Source organism: Barbus barbus (genome assembly GCF_936440315.1).
Source record: "Barbus barbus genome assembly, chromosome: 19".
In the NCBI taxonomy this organism is placed as follows: Eukaryota; Metazoa; Chordata; class Actinopteri; order Cypriniformes; family Cyprinidae; genus Barbus; species Barbus barbus.
In genome coordinates, this window is record NC_136747.1 from 5,273,647 (window position 1) to 5,289,818 (window position 16,172).

A 16,172-nucleotide genomic window follows, 5' to 3' on the forward strand; every position below is an offset into this window, starting at 1 on the left:
TCACTTGGGCAAAATTGGTTTTATATTCGCACATTCACAACATTCACATATTTCCGCGTTCAATAACTTTCTAATTATTTGTGCAATAAAGTTATTTTGGCGGACTAAGCCAGAGCGCGCACACACACGTCACACACCGGATGCGTGCGCGCACTCAGATCACTTGGACATGGTTGTGTACAAGAGGTAAAAAACTGTATAAATACTGTTCATTTTCTCACACAAACCGCTCGTTTCGTGTCTTAGGCCATCAATGTGTAGTTACGATGGGGAATTGTTTAATTTGGATTTCTCTGTGCATGTTCTTTTTCGCTCTTATAGAGACAGTGACCTATACCTGCCATTATATGACTGACAAGCTAGAACGATTTGACCTAAACATATCAAAATTGGATCTACTGAAGAAAAAAAGACACCTACATCTTGGATGCCCTTGGGGTAAGCTGATAGATACCAAATTTTAATTTCAAAGTGAACTATCCCTTTTAAGATGTTTATGCACACCTTCCTTTAATCCAACAATCAAAAACAACTTAAATAGCAAATAAGACACACATTCACATGACCTGCTTCTGATTATTATTTTTTTATTATTATTATTTTTCAGGCTGAACAATCTGATGAAGATCCGGTGCTAATGTAAGTGCTTCCCATTTGTAGTCCATGTTAAAAAATGTCAGTTCTATGATCGTGCTTTTTAATGTGTTATAATTTTGCCAGCACATGAAAATCCATAGTCATGTTCCTAATGCTTATTTCAAAAGTAGTATTCCTGATTGCTTCCATGTCTTCCATGGTCCTACAGCTGCTCCCACACTTGCAGAAATTAGATGGCCTTACCCTTCAAGCAGATGTAAGTAGAGATTACTTAAAGCATGTTGCAAATAAATGTGATTTGTTATGTCTTGGTTCTGTTAGTGATGGTTGTGCTGTCTTCTTAAAAATTGTTTCAGGTATTCACCACTCAATCTGATGTCCAGCAGTCTCTACATTTGCCAGAGAACACAACCTATAATTCTTGGTAAGTAAACAGTAAAGGTTTAGTACCTAAAATGAACATCAAGTCATCATTAACGCTATGGAAGCATATGGGTAGCAAAATTCAGTTTGAAATAATTTCAAATTCAGTTAGTAATATGCAAAATGGCAATGCATTTCTGTATTTTAATTGACATTTTACCCTAAATGTGCAAAGTTTAGTGCAAAATGAAAATGGAAATTCAGTTATATAATTTACATATGATATTTTCTACAATTGTGCATCCTGTTGCCAAGCCCTGCCTTGATGTAGCCTAAAGATTGACAGGTCGGGGGTGTGTTGCATTTTCAAATACATTTCGAATGCATTTTCAAATCCACATTGACTTTATATTCATCATGGGGTATTAAATGAAAATGCAATTGAAACGTCTTATATATGAGTGTCAATGCATTTAAGAAAAATAAAAGATATTTTAAATTACAATTTTTCTACCTTTTTACTGCACCTTTGGATCAGAATGCATTCTGAAATTACAATTATCATGTGGTATTATGATGTAAAAACAGTTTTTGCTTGGACATGTTAAACATCTAATCAATTTGGGTAATACATTTTAATTTCCATTTTGCAACTTATAAAGCATTAAAATATGTTTTTAATTTGTGTATTAAAACTAGTGTAGGAAATGGCAAATGTAAATTTTATAATTTAAATAAAATTTATGTGATATACAATAAAATACATATGTGCACTAAATATTGCACATATGTATAAGAAAATGTAAATTGAAATATCACCATTTTACGTATTGCATTTCAATTGAATTTTGCTACCCATATGCTTCCATGCACCCTGGTGTTGTTCTAATGCCCTATGACCTTCTTTGTTTTTTGGACCACTAAAGGAGAATAATACAAAATAAATAAAAAAAAGCCTGCTCACGCTTGTCCATATAATGGCAGTGATAGTGACCAGCATCAAGATACAATAGTATCACAGAATGTTCACATGCAACATGTCATGTATTCTAAGTGTTCTGAGGGAATGCAATATTGTTTAATGAAAATCCTGACACTGACATTGGTCTTTTGTGCTCGACTGTGCATTCATGAGATACTATTATTATGCAGTTCACAGCTATAGTTGTGAACCCTGTAAATGGGATTTCCCTGCACATATTTCAGATTTAGTTTAATAGTTATGTTGAGTTGAACTATGTATAGACAACTAAACAGAACTGCAATGGAACCCACAATAGTTTATTTGAAGTATTTTCTTTCTTTTTTTATTTTCAGGTCAATCTCTAAGCAACCAGCGGTAAATGTTGAGCAGCCCAACTTTGTCTCTGGCCTTGCAGTGCTGTTTGTATTATTGTATGATTTCAACCTCCAGTATCAGGAAGAGGTGGCATGCACCCTTGCGACTGAGGTTAGCATATTTGCCATTGATATATATATGATAGAGTGAATTGTCACTAACTTGTTTTGACAGTATTTGTAAAGTACTTAAGTATATTTTAACAAATATTTTATACAGTTGATTAAAGAGCTGAATGACATATTGCATATTTAACATTATCATGTAGTCATGTAATCACATCGTAAGTGTTGCAATTCTCTGTGCTGTCTCAAAGAACTCACTTCTGTGAGATGCTGTGTGTGTATGTGTGTATTAGATATATATATTAGACATATACATAATGTTCACTTTTTTTCTTTTCTGTCTTTTAGATGCTTTCTCGACATCAGCCCTGCATGTGCATCAAAAACCAAGAAAGGAAAAGTGACTTACAAGAAGACTGGACATGTTGTGTAAAAAAAGAACAGCACTGTAAACCCACAGGTTTCCTCTCTTCTGAAAGACTTATAAAAAATATATTTCTGAAAAACCTTTCCATTCTTTAAAAGTAAATAAGATTACTGTATTTTGAATTACTTGCTAATTGTTAATTGCATTTTACATGTTTTATATTTAAAAGAAAAAGGAAAAAAAAAACTACAGCTGGCATTTCAGCCAGTAAATTCATATAAGGCAATTGCCTGGTCTTTTCTTCAAAATAAATAAAATGTTTTAAAACTCAGAAAATATTATTTTCTCTATTTTTTTGTGAATACTGTTATGAAAAAGTATATTTTTAATTTTGTAAATCCAAGAGTACTGAAATAAAAGCAGGATTTACAGTATTCCCTGTAAAGAGCACAGTGTAATACTGTAAAAAAAGTTATATAACCGTATAATACTGTATTTCGTAAATACAGTACAGAACTGTAAATGTTGTGTACAGTAGTAGTACTGTAAAAATACAGTATGTGGCTGGCAACCCAGCTGCCAGTATTATACTGTAAATTTACAACGAAAAGTTTTACAGTGTAATACTGTAAAAAAAGTTATATAACAGTATAATACTGTATTTCGTAAATACAGTACAGAACTGTAAATGTTGTGTACAGTAGTAGTACTGTAAAAATACAGTATGTGGCTGGCAACCCAGCTGCCAGTATTATACTGTAAATTTACAACGAAAAGTTTTACAGTGTATAAATGTCAAAAACATGAGTTACACTCTTAAAAATAAAGGCTTCAAAGGGGGTTTTCACAGCGATGCCATATATAGAAGAACCTTCCAGTTCTAAAAAGTATCATTGCTCTTATTGTGTAGAGCATTTGAAGAATCCAAAGAACCTTTTTCAACTCTAAATGCAATGGAAATGTTCCATGGGTGATAAAGCTTCTTCATGGAACCATCACAGCCAATAAAGAAGCTTTATTTTTAAAAGTGTAGTATGGAACTAGTCATAATGGAGAGATATATATAGTGCTGTCAAACGATTAATCGCATCCAAAATAAGTTTTTGTTAACATAATATGTGTGTGTGTATATTTCTTTTGTACACACACACACACACACACACACAAACTCAAGATGTTGCATATATCATAATGCCTTTGCAAATAATACACCAGCTGTCTGTGTGTCTTATAAATTCCTAGATAAACACTTTGTAAATCACACACACAAGGTGGCTGACATATTAAAAAAAACTCTTCTGACACCCTGACTGATAGTTTAAATATGAATAGGCTTTCTGCAGTAAACCATTATTGCACAAAGTGCAAATAACCCCTCCAAAACCATTTTCCCACACATCACTAAATGCCTGCAGGAATACTAATCCATTTGATCACAGGCAGTGTGTTTTTCGCAAGTATTCAAACATGACACTTTCACTGCATTTAACCTTAAGGCAGAAACTTAAAGTCTATGAATCAAAAAGCGTCAAATGTGATACAAAAGATCAGTTTCAAGCATTTGTTGAAGCACATATTCCTCTGTCCTTTCCCCCAGAGCAAATATCACTTTCTTTCTGCTCAATTTCTTGGTATCCTCTGGAGGTTTTATGGTTTCGATATATATACACGAAGCACACTGTATTGCAACTTAAGCGTTTACAGACTGAACGTGACATTGTGTCCTATTAATCATCATTTAAATAGTTTCCTGCCTCACCTGTGCCGCCGTATGTATGACAGATAAATGTCTTTATTTGCATGCTTCAGATGCATTAGAGTAGAGCGTGAATGTTAGCACAACTGATTGAACACAGTGCATTTACTCTGATGACGTCTTCACTGAGGACAAACGCCAATGCGAAACACTTTAATTCAGTTTGCATACAGCTTACCAGGTCTCGGAGTAAAACATGCACCCTATGTAACATTAAATCTATTTATTAATCCACATTTACCAAGCAACAGAGATTTTATTATTATTTAAGCAAACATAGGAGTCTTACATAAGAGATTTTTTTTTTTCCTAACAAATTACTCTTGCAACATTAAAATATACATGACAAAGCACTGATTAGATGCTATCCTAGATTTTGCATACGACAAGTGCATATGTTGTTTCTACGGACGTTTAAATAAGCACCCAGGCCCATTCATTCCGGCTCAAAGCATTTTGTTTGGTCCAAAATATTTCACACAGCCAAACTTTCACTCAAGTGCCAACATTTAACAAATACATTCTTCATCTTAAAAAGTCAAACATTTACAAATGAACATTTTCTCACCCTGCGCACACTTTTTTTCTTCAGTGCAACACAAAGCTGAATTTTCTGAAGAATATTCCGGCCAATCTTTGGGGATACCTTTAAATTATCATCAAAAGTAGTCTGACTTATTCGCTATATTACAAGTCTTAAGAAACCATTGTGTTTTGTACGTGTTGTGACCAAACCATCAACACAACTGCTTCTTTCTTGAGTTTCCATTTAATTTCAATATACTGAAGAGTGGCCATGATATTCCTCAAATTCACCACTTAAGTGTTTTATGAAAGAAGGGAAGCTATATGATTGTGGAATGGCGTGAGGGTTAGTAAATGACAGAATTTTCATTTTTGGATGAAATATCTCTTGAAAAGGCAGAAATGAATGGAAAGTTAAATCATTATGAAAGAATCAAGGCCTATTATGGCCATATTGCTCCAACAGTATATGTGCATCTGTTGGCAATAAAGAGGTCAGACTGTTTCTTATTCTTCATTCTCAGCAAGTCATTTGTTGGCTTTTGTCTTCTGAACAGCAATGTTGAGATACTTCACACATCCATCGCAAGAAAATATGAAATAGAAGCATAAATACACCTACCAGATACGTTAAAAACTACCCATGAAATCACTATTTTTAGGGGTATACTTCAAAAACAACCCACTGACTCCAAGCCAGAGGACATGTTCTTCACAGAGACAAAGTATTCATCGTTTATGGACGTCTGGAAATGAAAATGATGCATGTCTGACGGGACACTCTCACGCTCGTATGCTTCTGGGGAGTAAAGGAGTGTCCGACGTGATCGGCACACCGGTTTCCTGGAAACTCGGAGAGAATGCTGCAGGGAAATTGAGAAAAAAAAAAGATTCAAATTAATGTGCTATTTCATCTCATAGGAGTTAAATCATGAGAAACAACATTCATTGACCTTTTGAAATAACCACCAAAACCGAGCTCATTCTGAAATCCTAGATTTTGAGGTCACAGATCAATTCTAGATTCCTGAACAATGATTTGTACAAAACAAACAAACAAAAAGTCCAGTTATAGATTAAGTTCACTAAACCATGTGCTGTTCCTGGCTGTGTGTATGACCTGCTGCTCTCTCTATTATTTATCTGTTTATTTTATGAATCATTAATCTTTCACAGTGTGATGCGGTTCTACAAAACGGCTGTTAGAGGCAGTTATGAACTACTCTTCCCTTGTGATAAAATTAAGTGCACTTAAAATTACACTTTAGTGTACTTAAAATCTTAAGTATATTTTCAAAACACTGTACTCACAGATAATACAATTTTGATTAAATAAAAGCCCAATTAGTGTACTTTGACACTTCCATGACTGTTTCCTAAGTAGACTTTTAAAATGGGCACTTTGTAAAAATGTCACAATTAAGTTCCATTTTAAAATACTTTTAAATCATGTTTTAATGATCTTTTACTGTGCGTTAAAGCACATTTATTTCAATGTGTTGACTAACATACCAAAGCACATGAGAAGTACTGGATTATGTTTACTGTATTGTGTTAATCAATATTACATTAAAAGTTAATGTAATTTAAGTGTACTAAAGTGCAACTTCATGATTACAATGTGATTTCAAATATATTTAAATTATATTAAAGTATGTTTTAGTTTACCATAAAGGCTTGTCGGTGCATTCAGCAGTACATTTGAACCATATTTCAAAGACAATAGAATTATGAAACTACATATGAAGATAGGTCAAAGGTCAAATGATCAATTGCACTTAATATACATTAGTACATTTTAATTAATTTGTAAGTAACATGTAAAGTACATTATTTCTGTTTTTAAAAGTACGCTAAAGTGTATGTGTTTTCACAAGGGTTGAGCTGGCAGAAAACACACAGTCTGTGAAGAAGCTTTCATCTCATTTCACATGTGAAGAGGACATTTACATAGTCTTAAAAACACAGCAGGAAAAAAACAGCCAGCTTGTTTTTGGAGGTGACTTTGATTATGTGATTATGATTATGAGGCAGTATAAGTGCAGAAAGACACTTAAATATTTTAAAATGATAAAGCATGATATGACCCTACTTAAAGCAAGTAACAAATCTGTGCTCTCAGAAAGGCATGCTGACAGTTATTATACCCTTAACTTCATCAAACATTTATATAATGGTGTAAAGGCAAAAAATCCAGCTGCTGCTTGCCAACATTGTAGAGCATGAAAACAACATCAAGCAAACAGAGCGGGAGGGGTAAACCACCGCTGATGAGGAAAAGAGAGACATTCAAATTCAGAGGAGTGTAAGCGATCAGATGGCTGCCAGACAAGAGAGCATTGTTTGTGGCAATGTGGTTGGTTACATCACAAACCCCTCAGACTCACGAGAGAAAGCCGCCACACACCCCTCGGATTCCTCCAGAGCCGATGCAACCACTCAACAGCCTTTAATAGGAAAGCAGGAAGCGGCGCTCAGCTGATAGCTAACTATATTAGCACGAGGACTTTGCTTAGTTTTATGCAAAACAAACTGTGGGTGAATCATCAAATTATATTTTGCAGGTAAAAGAAAAATGTTTTTTTTTTTACATTGCAATATTATTTTATAATTCCCACTACACTGTAAAAAAAAAAAAAAAATTGTTTCAACAAAATAATTTGTTACCCTGCTGACTTAAATTTTTTAGTTAAATTATTTTAAGCTGAAACAACTTTTTGAAACAATTTTGTTTTTATTTTACAGTGTATCGTTATTTCTCGTCTCGTCTTATTCTCGTCTTATCGTTATTAGTCCCATGACTGTAATGTGAAATTATATTTTGTAATGTACTCTACCGTTCAAAAGTTTGTGCACTGTAAAATGTATTAATATTTTTGAAAGACCTTTACGCATTTATCTGATCAAGAATACAGTAAACAGTAATAGTGCAAAATATTATTAAAATGTAAAATAATATTTATATTTGAATATATTGTAAGGTGTAATTTATTGCTGTGATCAAAACTGAATTTTCAGCATCATTACTCCAGTCTTCAGTGTCATGATGAGTTTTGATGAATAAAAAGTTCTGAACCTAAACCTTTTCTAACATAAATGTGTAACCTTGTTTCTTTCAAAAACTTTTGAACAGATTTGTATTACTGAAATACAAATATTTAAATTGCATTTATACATCATGGGAATTTTAACTGTCATGAAAATAGTTTTGGGGCTGAAATGCATTCTAGACATGTTTTCGTATTGCCATAATCAATCACAGTTTTGTGTTTTAAGACAAATCTATGTAAATATCTCATAAAATCATCTACTTACACTGGCTGCTGTTGTTGCGTAACTTCCTGGCTTCAATGTCATCTGACCTCTCCATTGAAATCTGCAACTCTAAAAACAGAATGAAATGGTTTATTTACTTATTCAGATGTCATTATACGCAACATATAGTACTGCAGTGATTTCCAGGGTGCAGTCAGGATACTTAAGACAAACAGTGTTACTGACTCAATCTTGCTTTCCAAATATAGCTGCCAACAAGAACTATGACACACACTGAAAATTCAGAGCGTGACAGCATCTGAAACCATTCACTTTTAAAGGAATAAAAAAAAAAAAGAGCCTTTTGTGTTCCACTAATGTTAGGGGAAATTTAACGTTTGCAAAAGGCCACTGAGAATGAAATTTCAGAAACGTCAGGACTACCCCTAGTGAAAAGAAATTGTAAATTGTATTTGAAATACATTTATTTTGTGCCAAGCATACTACAAATAAATGTACATATTTATGTGCTTAATAAAAATACCTTGCAACTGTACTTTTGATATACTAAACTGGTATACTTAAAGTCTGCTCAATTGGAACAACTGATTTTGTGCTTAATGCACTTTAATTGTGGGGAAGTACTGCTGAAGTCCAACTAAAGATATACTGAAGTAGATTTGATTGTGCTAAAGTGGAACTATTGCAAGTATGCAACAGGTACAGTATAAATATCTATTATAAATATATATTAAAGATCATACAATCCTCATCGATAGTGGCATTAAAACACATTTTTGACTTAATATTAAGAAATGTGCATTGTGCACAAGTAGTACCCCAAATAAAGTTTAACTCTTTCCCCGCCAGTGTTTTTGATGATTTTCACAAAAATTTCATGGCTCCCAGAATATTTTGTTGTATGAATATGTGAACATGCAATAATACATCCAAATCAAGAACAGACCCTCTACTTTTAAACAAAAAATCCATTTCATTATAGCTTCAAGAATTCTTTTTTTCATAAAAAAGCAACATTTTATGCAAAAAGCTGAGAAAATCGCATTTTTTATCAAATACTACACCTGGATCACATTTAGTACGATGATCAAAGCACAGATGCAGTAGATGGCTTCATCAGTACTCCCAAAGCTTGCACAGTCCTTGACCACGTCCCAAATCCACATTTCACTCGGTAACATTAGGCAGTTTTCATTTATATATGGGTAGTGTTGATGATCGCATTATTTTTCATATGCTTACAAATGAGATCCCTCGTTTCTGTGGCTTCCTCGCCTGTGCTTTTGATCGAGTGATTCTAGACTCACTCAGGAGATGCGTAATAGCAACCCTGAGCGTATAAGAGCGAGAACACGGAAACCCAGAAAATACCATGTTTGGCGTGGAAAGAGTTAATTATATTTTTTAATATCAGTTAAGTCTCGATTGATGTGTAAGCAAATATGTTAATAGATTTGAACTATACTCAGTATGAAATAAATGTATTTTATATAGATTACTTTTTTACTAGGGCTACGACGATAAATCGATGCAGAATCATTTCACGATTCACAATGCATCGATTTATTTTCCCCAACCTATTTTTTACTAGATAGTAGGGCTGCACGATAAATCGCATGCGATTGTCATGCGCATCTCATCAGGAGATTTACTACTAATCACAGAACCGGCTTTACTGACGAGATGAGCATGACAGTCGCATGAAAAGACACAGAAAAGTGGTTGCCACTCACTTCCATCGCTCATGGAATTGAAGCTGCTCTTCTGGCTGTTCCTCTTGCTGTTCCAGGTGTCATTGCCGCTGTCCCGCTGCAGCTCCTGCGGCCTGACTTGCGGCTTCTTCTTACTCTTGCGCGTGCTGATGCGAATGATCTCTCGCACCAGCCTGCACTCAGCCTCCTGCTCCTCCATGTTGTGCTCCTCTACGATATCTGAGATTAGCTGACTGATCTCCCGGGAACGCCGCAGGAACATGGAGTCCGTGGTGCACTTGGCCAGCTCGTTGATCTCAAACTCAGAGAAGACCTCCATGAGCTTCTGGGTGATGAGTTTGTCCACATCTTCCATCCCGCTGCCGTTGATTAAGTCATCCTCCGGTAAGCTACTGAAGTAAATCGGACTGTCCATCTCGAGTTTGGAAGTGGAAAACGACAAATGATCTTCATCTTCTTCAATGACGGACGTGTCCACTTTGACGCCACCAATGCGGATGTCAGAATAGAAGCTGTTCTCAGCCTGTGGAGGTCTTGGTTGGTCCTCCACCGGCGCTTTGGGAGCTGAGCTTTCATTCGAAATGAGACAAGGCAAGCGCCGGCACACACGGTACAGTCCACAAGTCAAAACGCTACAAAAGAGCTTCCTGCAGCTACTCACAGAAGCGCAAGGTCCGCACATACAGGTCCCCGAGACGGGCTCCTCTTTGACGGGGAGAAAGCTTACGCTCTCCGGCCCGGTTGTATTGCCGTTGGCATCCTTGTTGACTTTGTGCCTCACTCCGAAGTGCTGGATCTCAATCTCCACGGGGTCGACGGAGCGCTCTTGGTATGGCCCTTCATCAATGGGACCACTGGTCCAGGACGGGGTGCTCTCCATAGGAACAACACTCGGCCCAGACCGTCCTCTGGTGGCTGTTTCTACTCTTACCTGACGCTGGACTGAGGCCTCAGGGTCTGTTAAAGAGAGAGAGACATAATAGGAGAAAACTGGTAGGAGATGAAGGTTTTACCTTACACTTTCAAGCAGCCTCGCTAACAAAACTGCAGCGAGTTTTCCCAAATTTCCCTGAGATGCAAACCAACCAGTTTAAGAGCTGTTTTGTGTTTGCTTTCTTGCCTGTTGTCATTGTTAATATGATAGTGAAAGTAAAACTTTCCCCTTAATAAACGTTTGTCTCAACTAAAGCCTTAAGAAAATAAATTAACTCATGTACAGTAAAAACTTTACATTTTAAAATACAATACATTATTTTACTGCAAACTGCAGATTTTTCAACATTATGTGGTCTTCCATTACACCATCTTAGCTACAGTAACAAATAAATTTCAATCGATCAGATATAGTTGCATATTAACCATTATGATATTGTTCTACATGTGAAATAGGGTTAATTCAGGTTAACTGGGGAAATTTTTTCCAGTCATCTCAATGCAGAAAGTGTCCCAATGTACCTGAATGCACCCTTATATAATAAAATCAGTCATAATGCCATTCTGTAACGCTTGTAACATCATCACTGCACTATATACATAACTTAAACTATAAAGTATGTCCTGGAGCTGCCGGATTTTACCATAAATATATGTAAGCTATTTAAACAGTACCATATTGCTTACTAAGTTACCTATTTAAGGCAGACATATTTCTATTAGCCATTTAGTGATGACGTTTAGAGGACAATAGAATTGAGGGAAATTCCAAACATCAACAGCATAAATCTGTCACAATCAATTATTATAAATATTTATATTATCGATTATATTATAACAATAGATTGCATATCAGAGACACGTATTTGTATATATTTTTATTATTTACACGCAATTTCAGAAAAAAAAAAACCCTGCTTCAAGGAAATACAGTTGATTAACGTTTTGCATTTCGAAAATATTATTTTCCGGCACTTCTGGAACCATTTTAAAAGCAGTCTTACTAGTTTGGATGAATATTCAATAAACATTTTAAATGTTAAACACGTTTTGATTTTTTACAAACACACTGTCCTCAAACAAACACGCCGCAAAAACAAATCCAGTCAAATCACAGATATGCGTCTTTTAGAAACAAGTGAACTAGTTTACCACCGAAAACATTTAAAATACGCCAGACAATCAGAAGGAGCAACATTAATAAAGAAAGAACCGAGTGTGTTATTGTTGGACTTTACTCACACCATATGGGGGAAATGTCGCAGTCTGAGTTTCTTCCGGAAGTCCGGAGAGCACAAAGAGGTCGATCGACCTGGATTTGACTATTAGTCCACAAATATTAAGTCAATCAGCTGCCTTTCAATTGTGTTAGAAAGAGCAAGCAGTGAAGGGAAATGATTTGGCCTCCTGCTTGTATGAACGCGCACAGGTACAGGTACACCTACCTGATTCTACAGGTACATCAGGACACGGGCACTGCTGACGTCACGCGCAGCTAGCAAGTCCCACCAGGTTTCATTTGATTTGACTGACAGTCACATCAGTGTTTGCACCCGAGGCCGTACGTTAATGGATTTTTTTTTTTTTTTTTTTGCCGGATAGTTTATCTGCACTTTATATGTTGCATGGAGAGTGAATCTATAGTAGCGATATGTTTAACCAACAGATGGCATCATTGTTCCTCAGATACCATGAATTAGTTTAATTTTTTCACCTAAGCATGACTATACCAGGGCCGGTGTTGTGCCCATTTTCGACTCCCTGACAAATTATTACCCCCCTCCTTGAAATCGCTACCTGATTGCCTAATCCTAACCCCTCCCCCACACCTAACCCTACCAATACTAGGGGGGTAATAATCTGGCGGGGGACCGAACTCTAGACATTAGGAGGCCCTAGGCAAAATTCATGCTGGAGGCCCCCAACATTGCAAAAAATATATTTTTGTCTTGTTTTCTAGTATAAATATCTAGCCATTATTGAATCAAGATGCAGTTTCTTGACAAGTTAAATGACTTAAGATATTATGTCTTGATTTCTAATAAAAAAATAATCAAAGTTTTGCTAATTTTTGCTAAAAACGAGCACAAATATCTGCCAATGGGGTAAGACATAAATTCTTAATTCAAAGGCTAAACAAGATTTTTTGTCTTGCCCCATTGGCAGATATTTTTGCTTGTTTTAAGCATTTTTTTTTTTTTGGTTTCACTTTATTTTGATGTTCCCTTTAACACATTCTGTTGACTATAAGTAACATTGCACCTACATTTCTACTAACACTCAGTACTGTATTAAATTGATAGGGTTAGGGTTAGAATAAGTCGACATGCACTTGCAAGTTACTTACAGTCAGTAGAGTGTCTGTTGGGAGATCATCACAATAAAGAGTCAGCAGATATGAAGCAGACAGTCTACTAATACTCTAATGAGAGTTTGTTGACATGTAGTTGCAACAGTACTTAGTGTCAACAGAATGTTCAAAAGGGACCATCAAAATAAAGTGTTACCTTTTTTTCAGAAAACAAGACAATATCTTAAGTACTTTTATTTGTCAAGTAAATTCAACTTGATTTAATAATGTTTAGGGGCAGTTGTTGCCTAATGGATAGAGAGTTGGACTTGGGGGGGGGGGGGGGGTGTGAATAACCTTCAATACCACGACCGTGAGACCCTTGAGTAAGGCACCGAACCCCCAACTGCTCCCCGGGCGCTGCAGCATTGGCTGCCCACTGCTCCGGGTGGGTGTACACTTGGATGGGTTAATTGCAGAGCACAAGCTCAGAGTATGGGTCACCATACTTGGCCACAATTAACTTCTACCAGGACAAAAATACCAATACATTTTTTGCAGTGAATAAAAAGCACTTGAAATAAGGATCTTTTCCTTATGCAAACATTCAGATGGTGGGACCTGCTTTGAAACCGTAACGTTAATTGGTTTAATTGCAGATGAGTGAGAATTCAGCTACGTCCAATGAGGCTAATATTTCTGCCCGCCTTGACGGTGGACTGGCGTATAGGGGATGTTACGGTTATGGAGGCCCCTCCTGAAAGCCTGAGGCAATCACCTGCTCTGCCAATAGCTAGCGCCGGCCCTGGACTACACCGGTCCGAAATTGCAGATTACTATTCCTACACAAAGTCATGACACTTTACGTCCATTTCTACAGTATTATGAGATTATGCAATAATTACAGGCAAGAACTGTCATAAAGTCCAATTTCTTTAAGTTGCATGTGCGTCTCGGAGAAAGTTATTCAGCTACGTGTCCATGTTCTTATGTCAAAAATCACATTCACACAGTATAAGAAAGTAACAATTCGGAAAGTAAACTTTTGTAGGTTTAACATTTTTATTAACATTGCATGTACAGTTTTTGAAAGGGTGATGCATCAAGAGTAGAGTCATTGCCAGGACAGTTCCCAGTGTCCACTGAACAGCAGTGCACTGGATCAGTCAAAGCATCCTGTAGTCCTTGCAGAGACCGTGGCCTGATGACTGACACACACCTAATCAAGGCTGCAATAATGTGAAAAGAAACCATTAATGGCGAAATGCTAGGAGTACGTTTTAAAAAAAAAAAAAAAAAAAAAAAAAAAAAAAAAAAAAAAAAAAAAAAAAGTATACTTCTGCAGTATGCATTTTGTACACATTTTCTTTTCACATTAAATACCCAAATGACCTACTACAGCTGCCAAAAAGTGCAGTACATTTTATTACGCCACGTGTAATACTGTAACCCACAATGCAGATTGTTGAGTTACACATGCAACTAGGTCAGTTTGGTACCCAAAGTCTGGCTGGCTTTAAACATGCTGGTTAATATGGCCAAGCATGTGGACAACCATATTTCTTGATCAAAATCCCATTCTTGGTGAAGTATCAGTGTAAACAGTTGGTTTGCATCTGTCTGATGCTGACGGGAAGAAATAAACTTGCACTTTACACACGTTTGTTTCGTGAATTGTGGGCACTTTCCATAGACTTCTATTACTTTTATACTGATCAAACAATATTTTCTGACCCCAACCCAATCCTACCCCTTACAGAAAACCTGTTTGCATCATTACACTTTCAGATAAACAATTTAATATTTTTAATAAAAGTAAAAAATTTCAGGTTTTACTGTCCTTGTGGACAAAACTGCTGCTGTTAATTATGCAATAGTCATTAAACATCAATACTGATATCAATATGTCGGTTACTGAAACTGGCATTGAGAATGGTTTAGATTCAAATGCCACTGACAGCTCCTACGTGAAGTCATGCGAGTGCAGCAAATTACTAAATGTTCATTGCATTATACATTTTTCTTTTGAAATGGTGGTTAGCATAGGTCGCATATTGCACAGTACAAAGTAAACTGGAATCCCATTCTGAACATTTCCATAATTACACTTAGGAAATGAGGCAGCCCACTACTTGAAGCAAAGACAGATTTCTAGGATGTTGTAAATGCTGAAATAACCATCCCACTTTTGGACGACAGTATTGCTTGCAGAGGGCAGATCATTTCCTGCTAAAAAAACCGAAATATAGACGTTCTCTGTGTAGACTGTAAGTGAAGCAATTGTACTCACTTTATAGCAGACGTTGAGAACTGCTTCTAGATGGAGAGGTTCGCTTCCTGGAATCTGACTGGGCCCTGTTGACCAAAACCTGCAGGGCTATTCTGGGTCACTTCACACTTAGAGGCCAAGGAATCCAAGCTGTTTTTTGGTTTTTGGTTTTGCTCCGCTATGGCAGAGGAAAAAAATTTATTTATTTTCTGACTAAAAATCACATTTCAAACATGCAAAGTGATTATGAAGCGATTACCTTGTCTGTAGCTGCTGGAAAGTGAAGGAGAAATCCTTCGGATGGTACCTTGGCCAAACTCACTTGGAATGGCAGTAACGCACCTGGTGCCATCTTGGCATTGGACTCCTTTGGAATAATGGGATGACGAACTAACAGGCTTTTGTACATTTTGACCTAGCCTCTGGCCCGGGTAACTTGGAGGTAAGGAACTTTGGAAAGCACCACTGCTAATATCACCAGAAGCCCATTGGTTCTGAAAACTACCAAAGCTGCTTGTGGGCAGTTTATTAAGCCTTACGTGGACTGTAGTGATCTCATTCGATCCACCAATAGTGGGGTTAAATGCACTGAATCCTAATTTACTTGAAGGCACTGAACTTGGTTTGTATGGGGTTCCCATCAAAGAGGAGAAGGTCTGATACCCAGACTGGTACTGATG

At 36.4% G+C, this 16,172-nt stretch overlaps 2 protein-coding genes across 3 annotated transcripts; one reads left to right on the forward strand and one right to left on the reverse strand.

The window, feature by feature from the left end:
* Positions 1–593: 593 nt before the first annotated feature.
* On the forward strand, positions 594–4,554 carry LOC306885261 (uncharacterized protein; the record flags this gene model as incomplete). Its single annotated transcript, XM_079441672.1, has 5 exons — positions 594–853; positions 954–1,021; positions 2,278–2,410; positions 2,713–2,824; positions 4,541–4,554. Exons 1-5 carry the CDS (start codon positions 740–742, stop codon positions 4,552–4,554), a joined length of 441 nt encoding a protein of 146 aa, XP_079297798.1. The 5' UTR covers positions 594–739.
* Positions 4,555–4,595: 41 nt separating this feature from the next.
* Positions 4,596–12,440, reverse strand: LOC306885141 (uncharacterized protein). Of its 2 annotated transcripts, none has more exons than XM_079441495.1 (4): positions 12,176–12,404; positions 10,022–10,957; positions 8,328–8,396; positions 4,596–5,875 (listed from the first exon to the last, which is right to left on the reverse strand). In XM_079441495.1, exons 2-4 carry the CDS (start codon positions 10,878–10,880, stop codon positions 5,796–5,798), a joined length of 1,008 nt encoding a protein of 335 aa, XP_079297621.1. In that variant the 5' UTR covers positions 10,881–10,957; positions 12,176–12,404; the 3' UTR covers positions 4,596–5,795. The 2 variants fall into 2 exon arrangements, with proteins under 2 accessions (XP_079297621.1, XP_079297622.1); XM_079441496.1 differs by having other exon boundaries at positions 4,697–5,875; positions 12,379–12,440.
* Positions 12,441–16,172: the final 3,732 nt, after the last annotated feature.

Excerpts from the sequence above, each read along its gene's own strand:
- LOC306885141 (XM_079441495.1), bottom strand. The coding sequence starts at position 10,880 with ATGGAGAGCACCCCGTCCTGGACCAGTGGTCCCATTGATGAAGGGCCA. Across the intron at positions 8,397-10,021 it reads CAATTCCATGAGCGATGGAA|AGTTGCAGATTTCAATGGAG; the intron begins GTGAGTGGCAAC and ends TTCTGTTTTTAG. Across the intron at positions 5,876-8,327 it reads ACGCAACAACAGCAGCCAGT|CATTCTCTCCGAGTTTCCAG; the intron begins GTAAGTAGATGA and ends ATTTCCCTGCAG.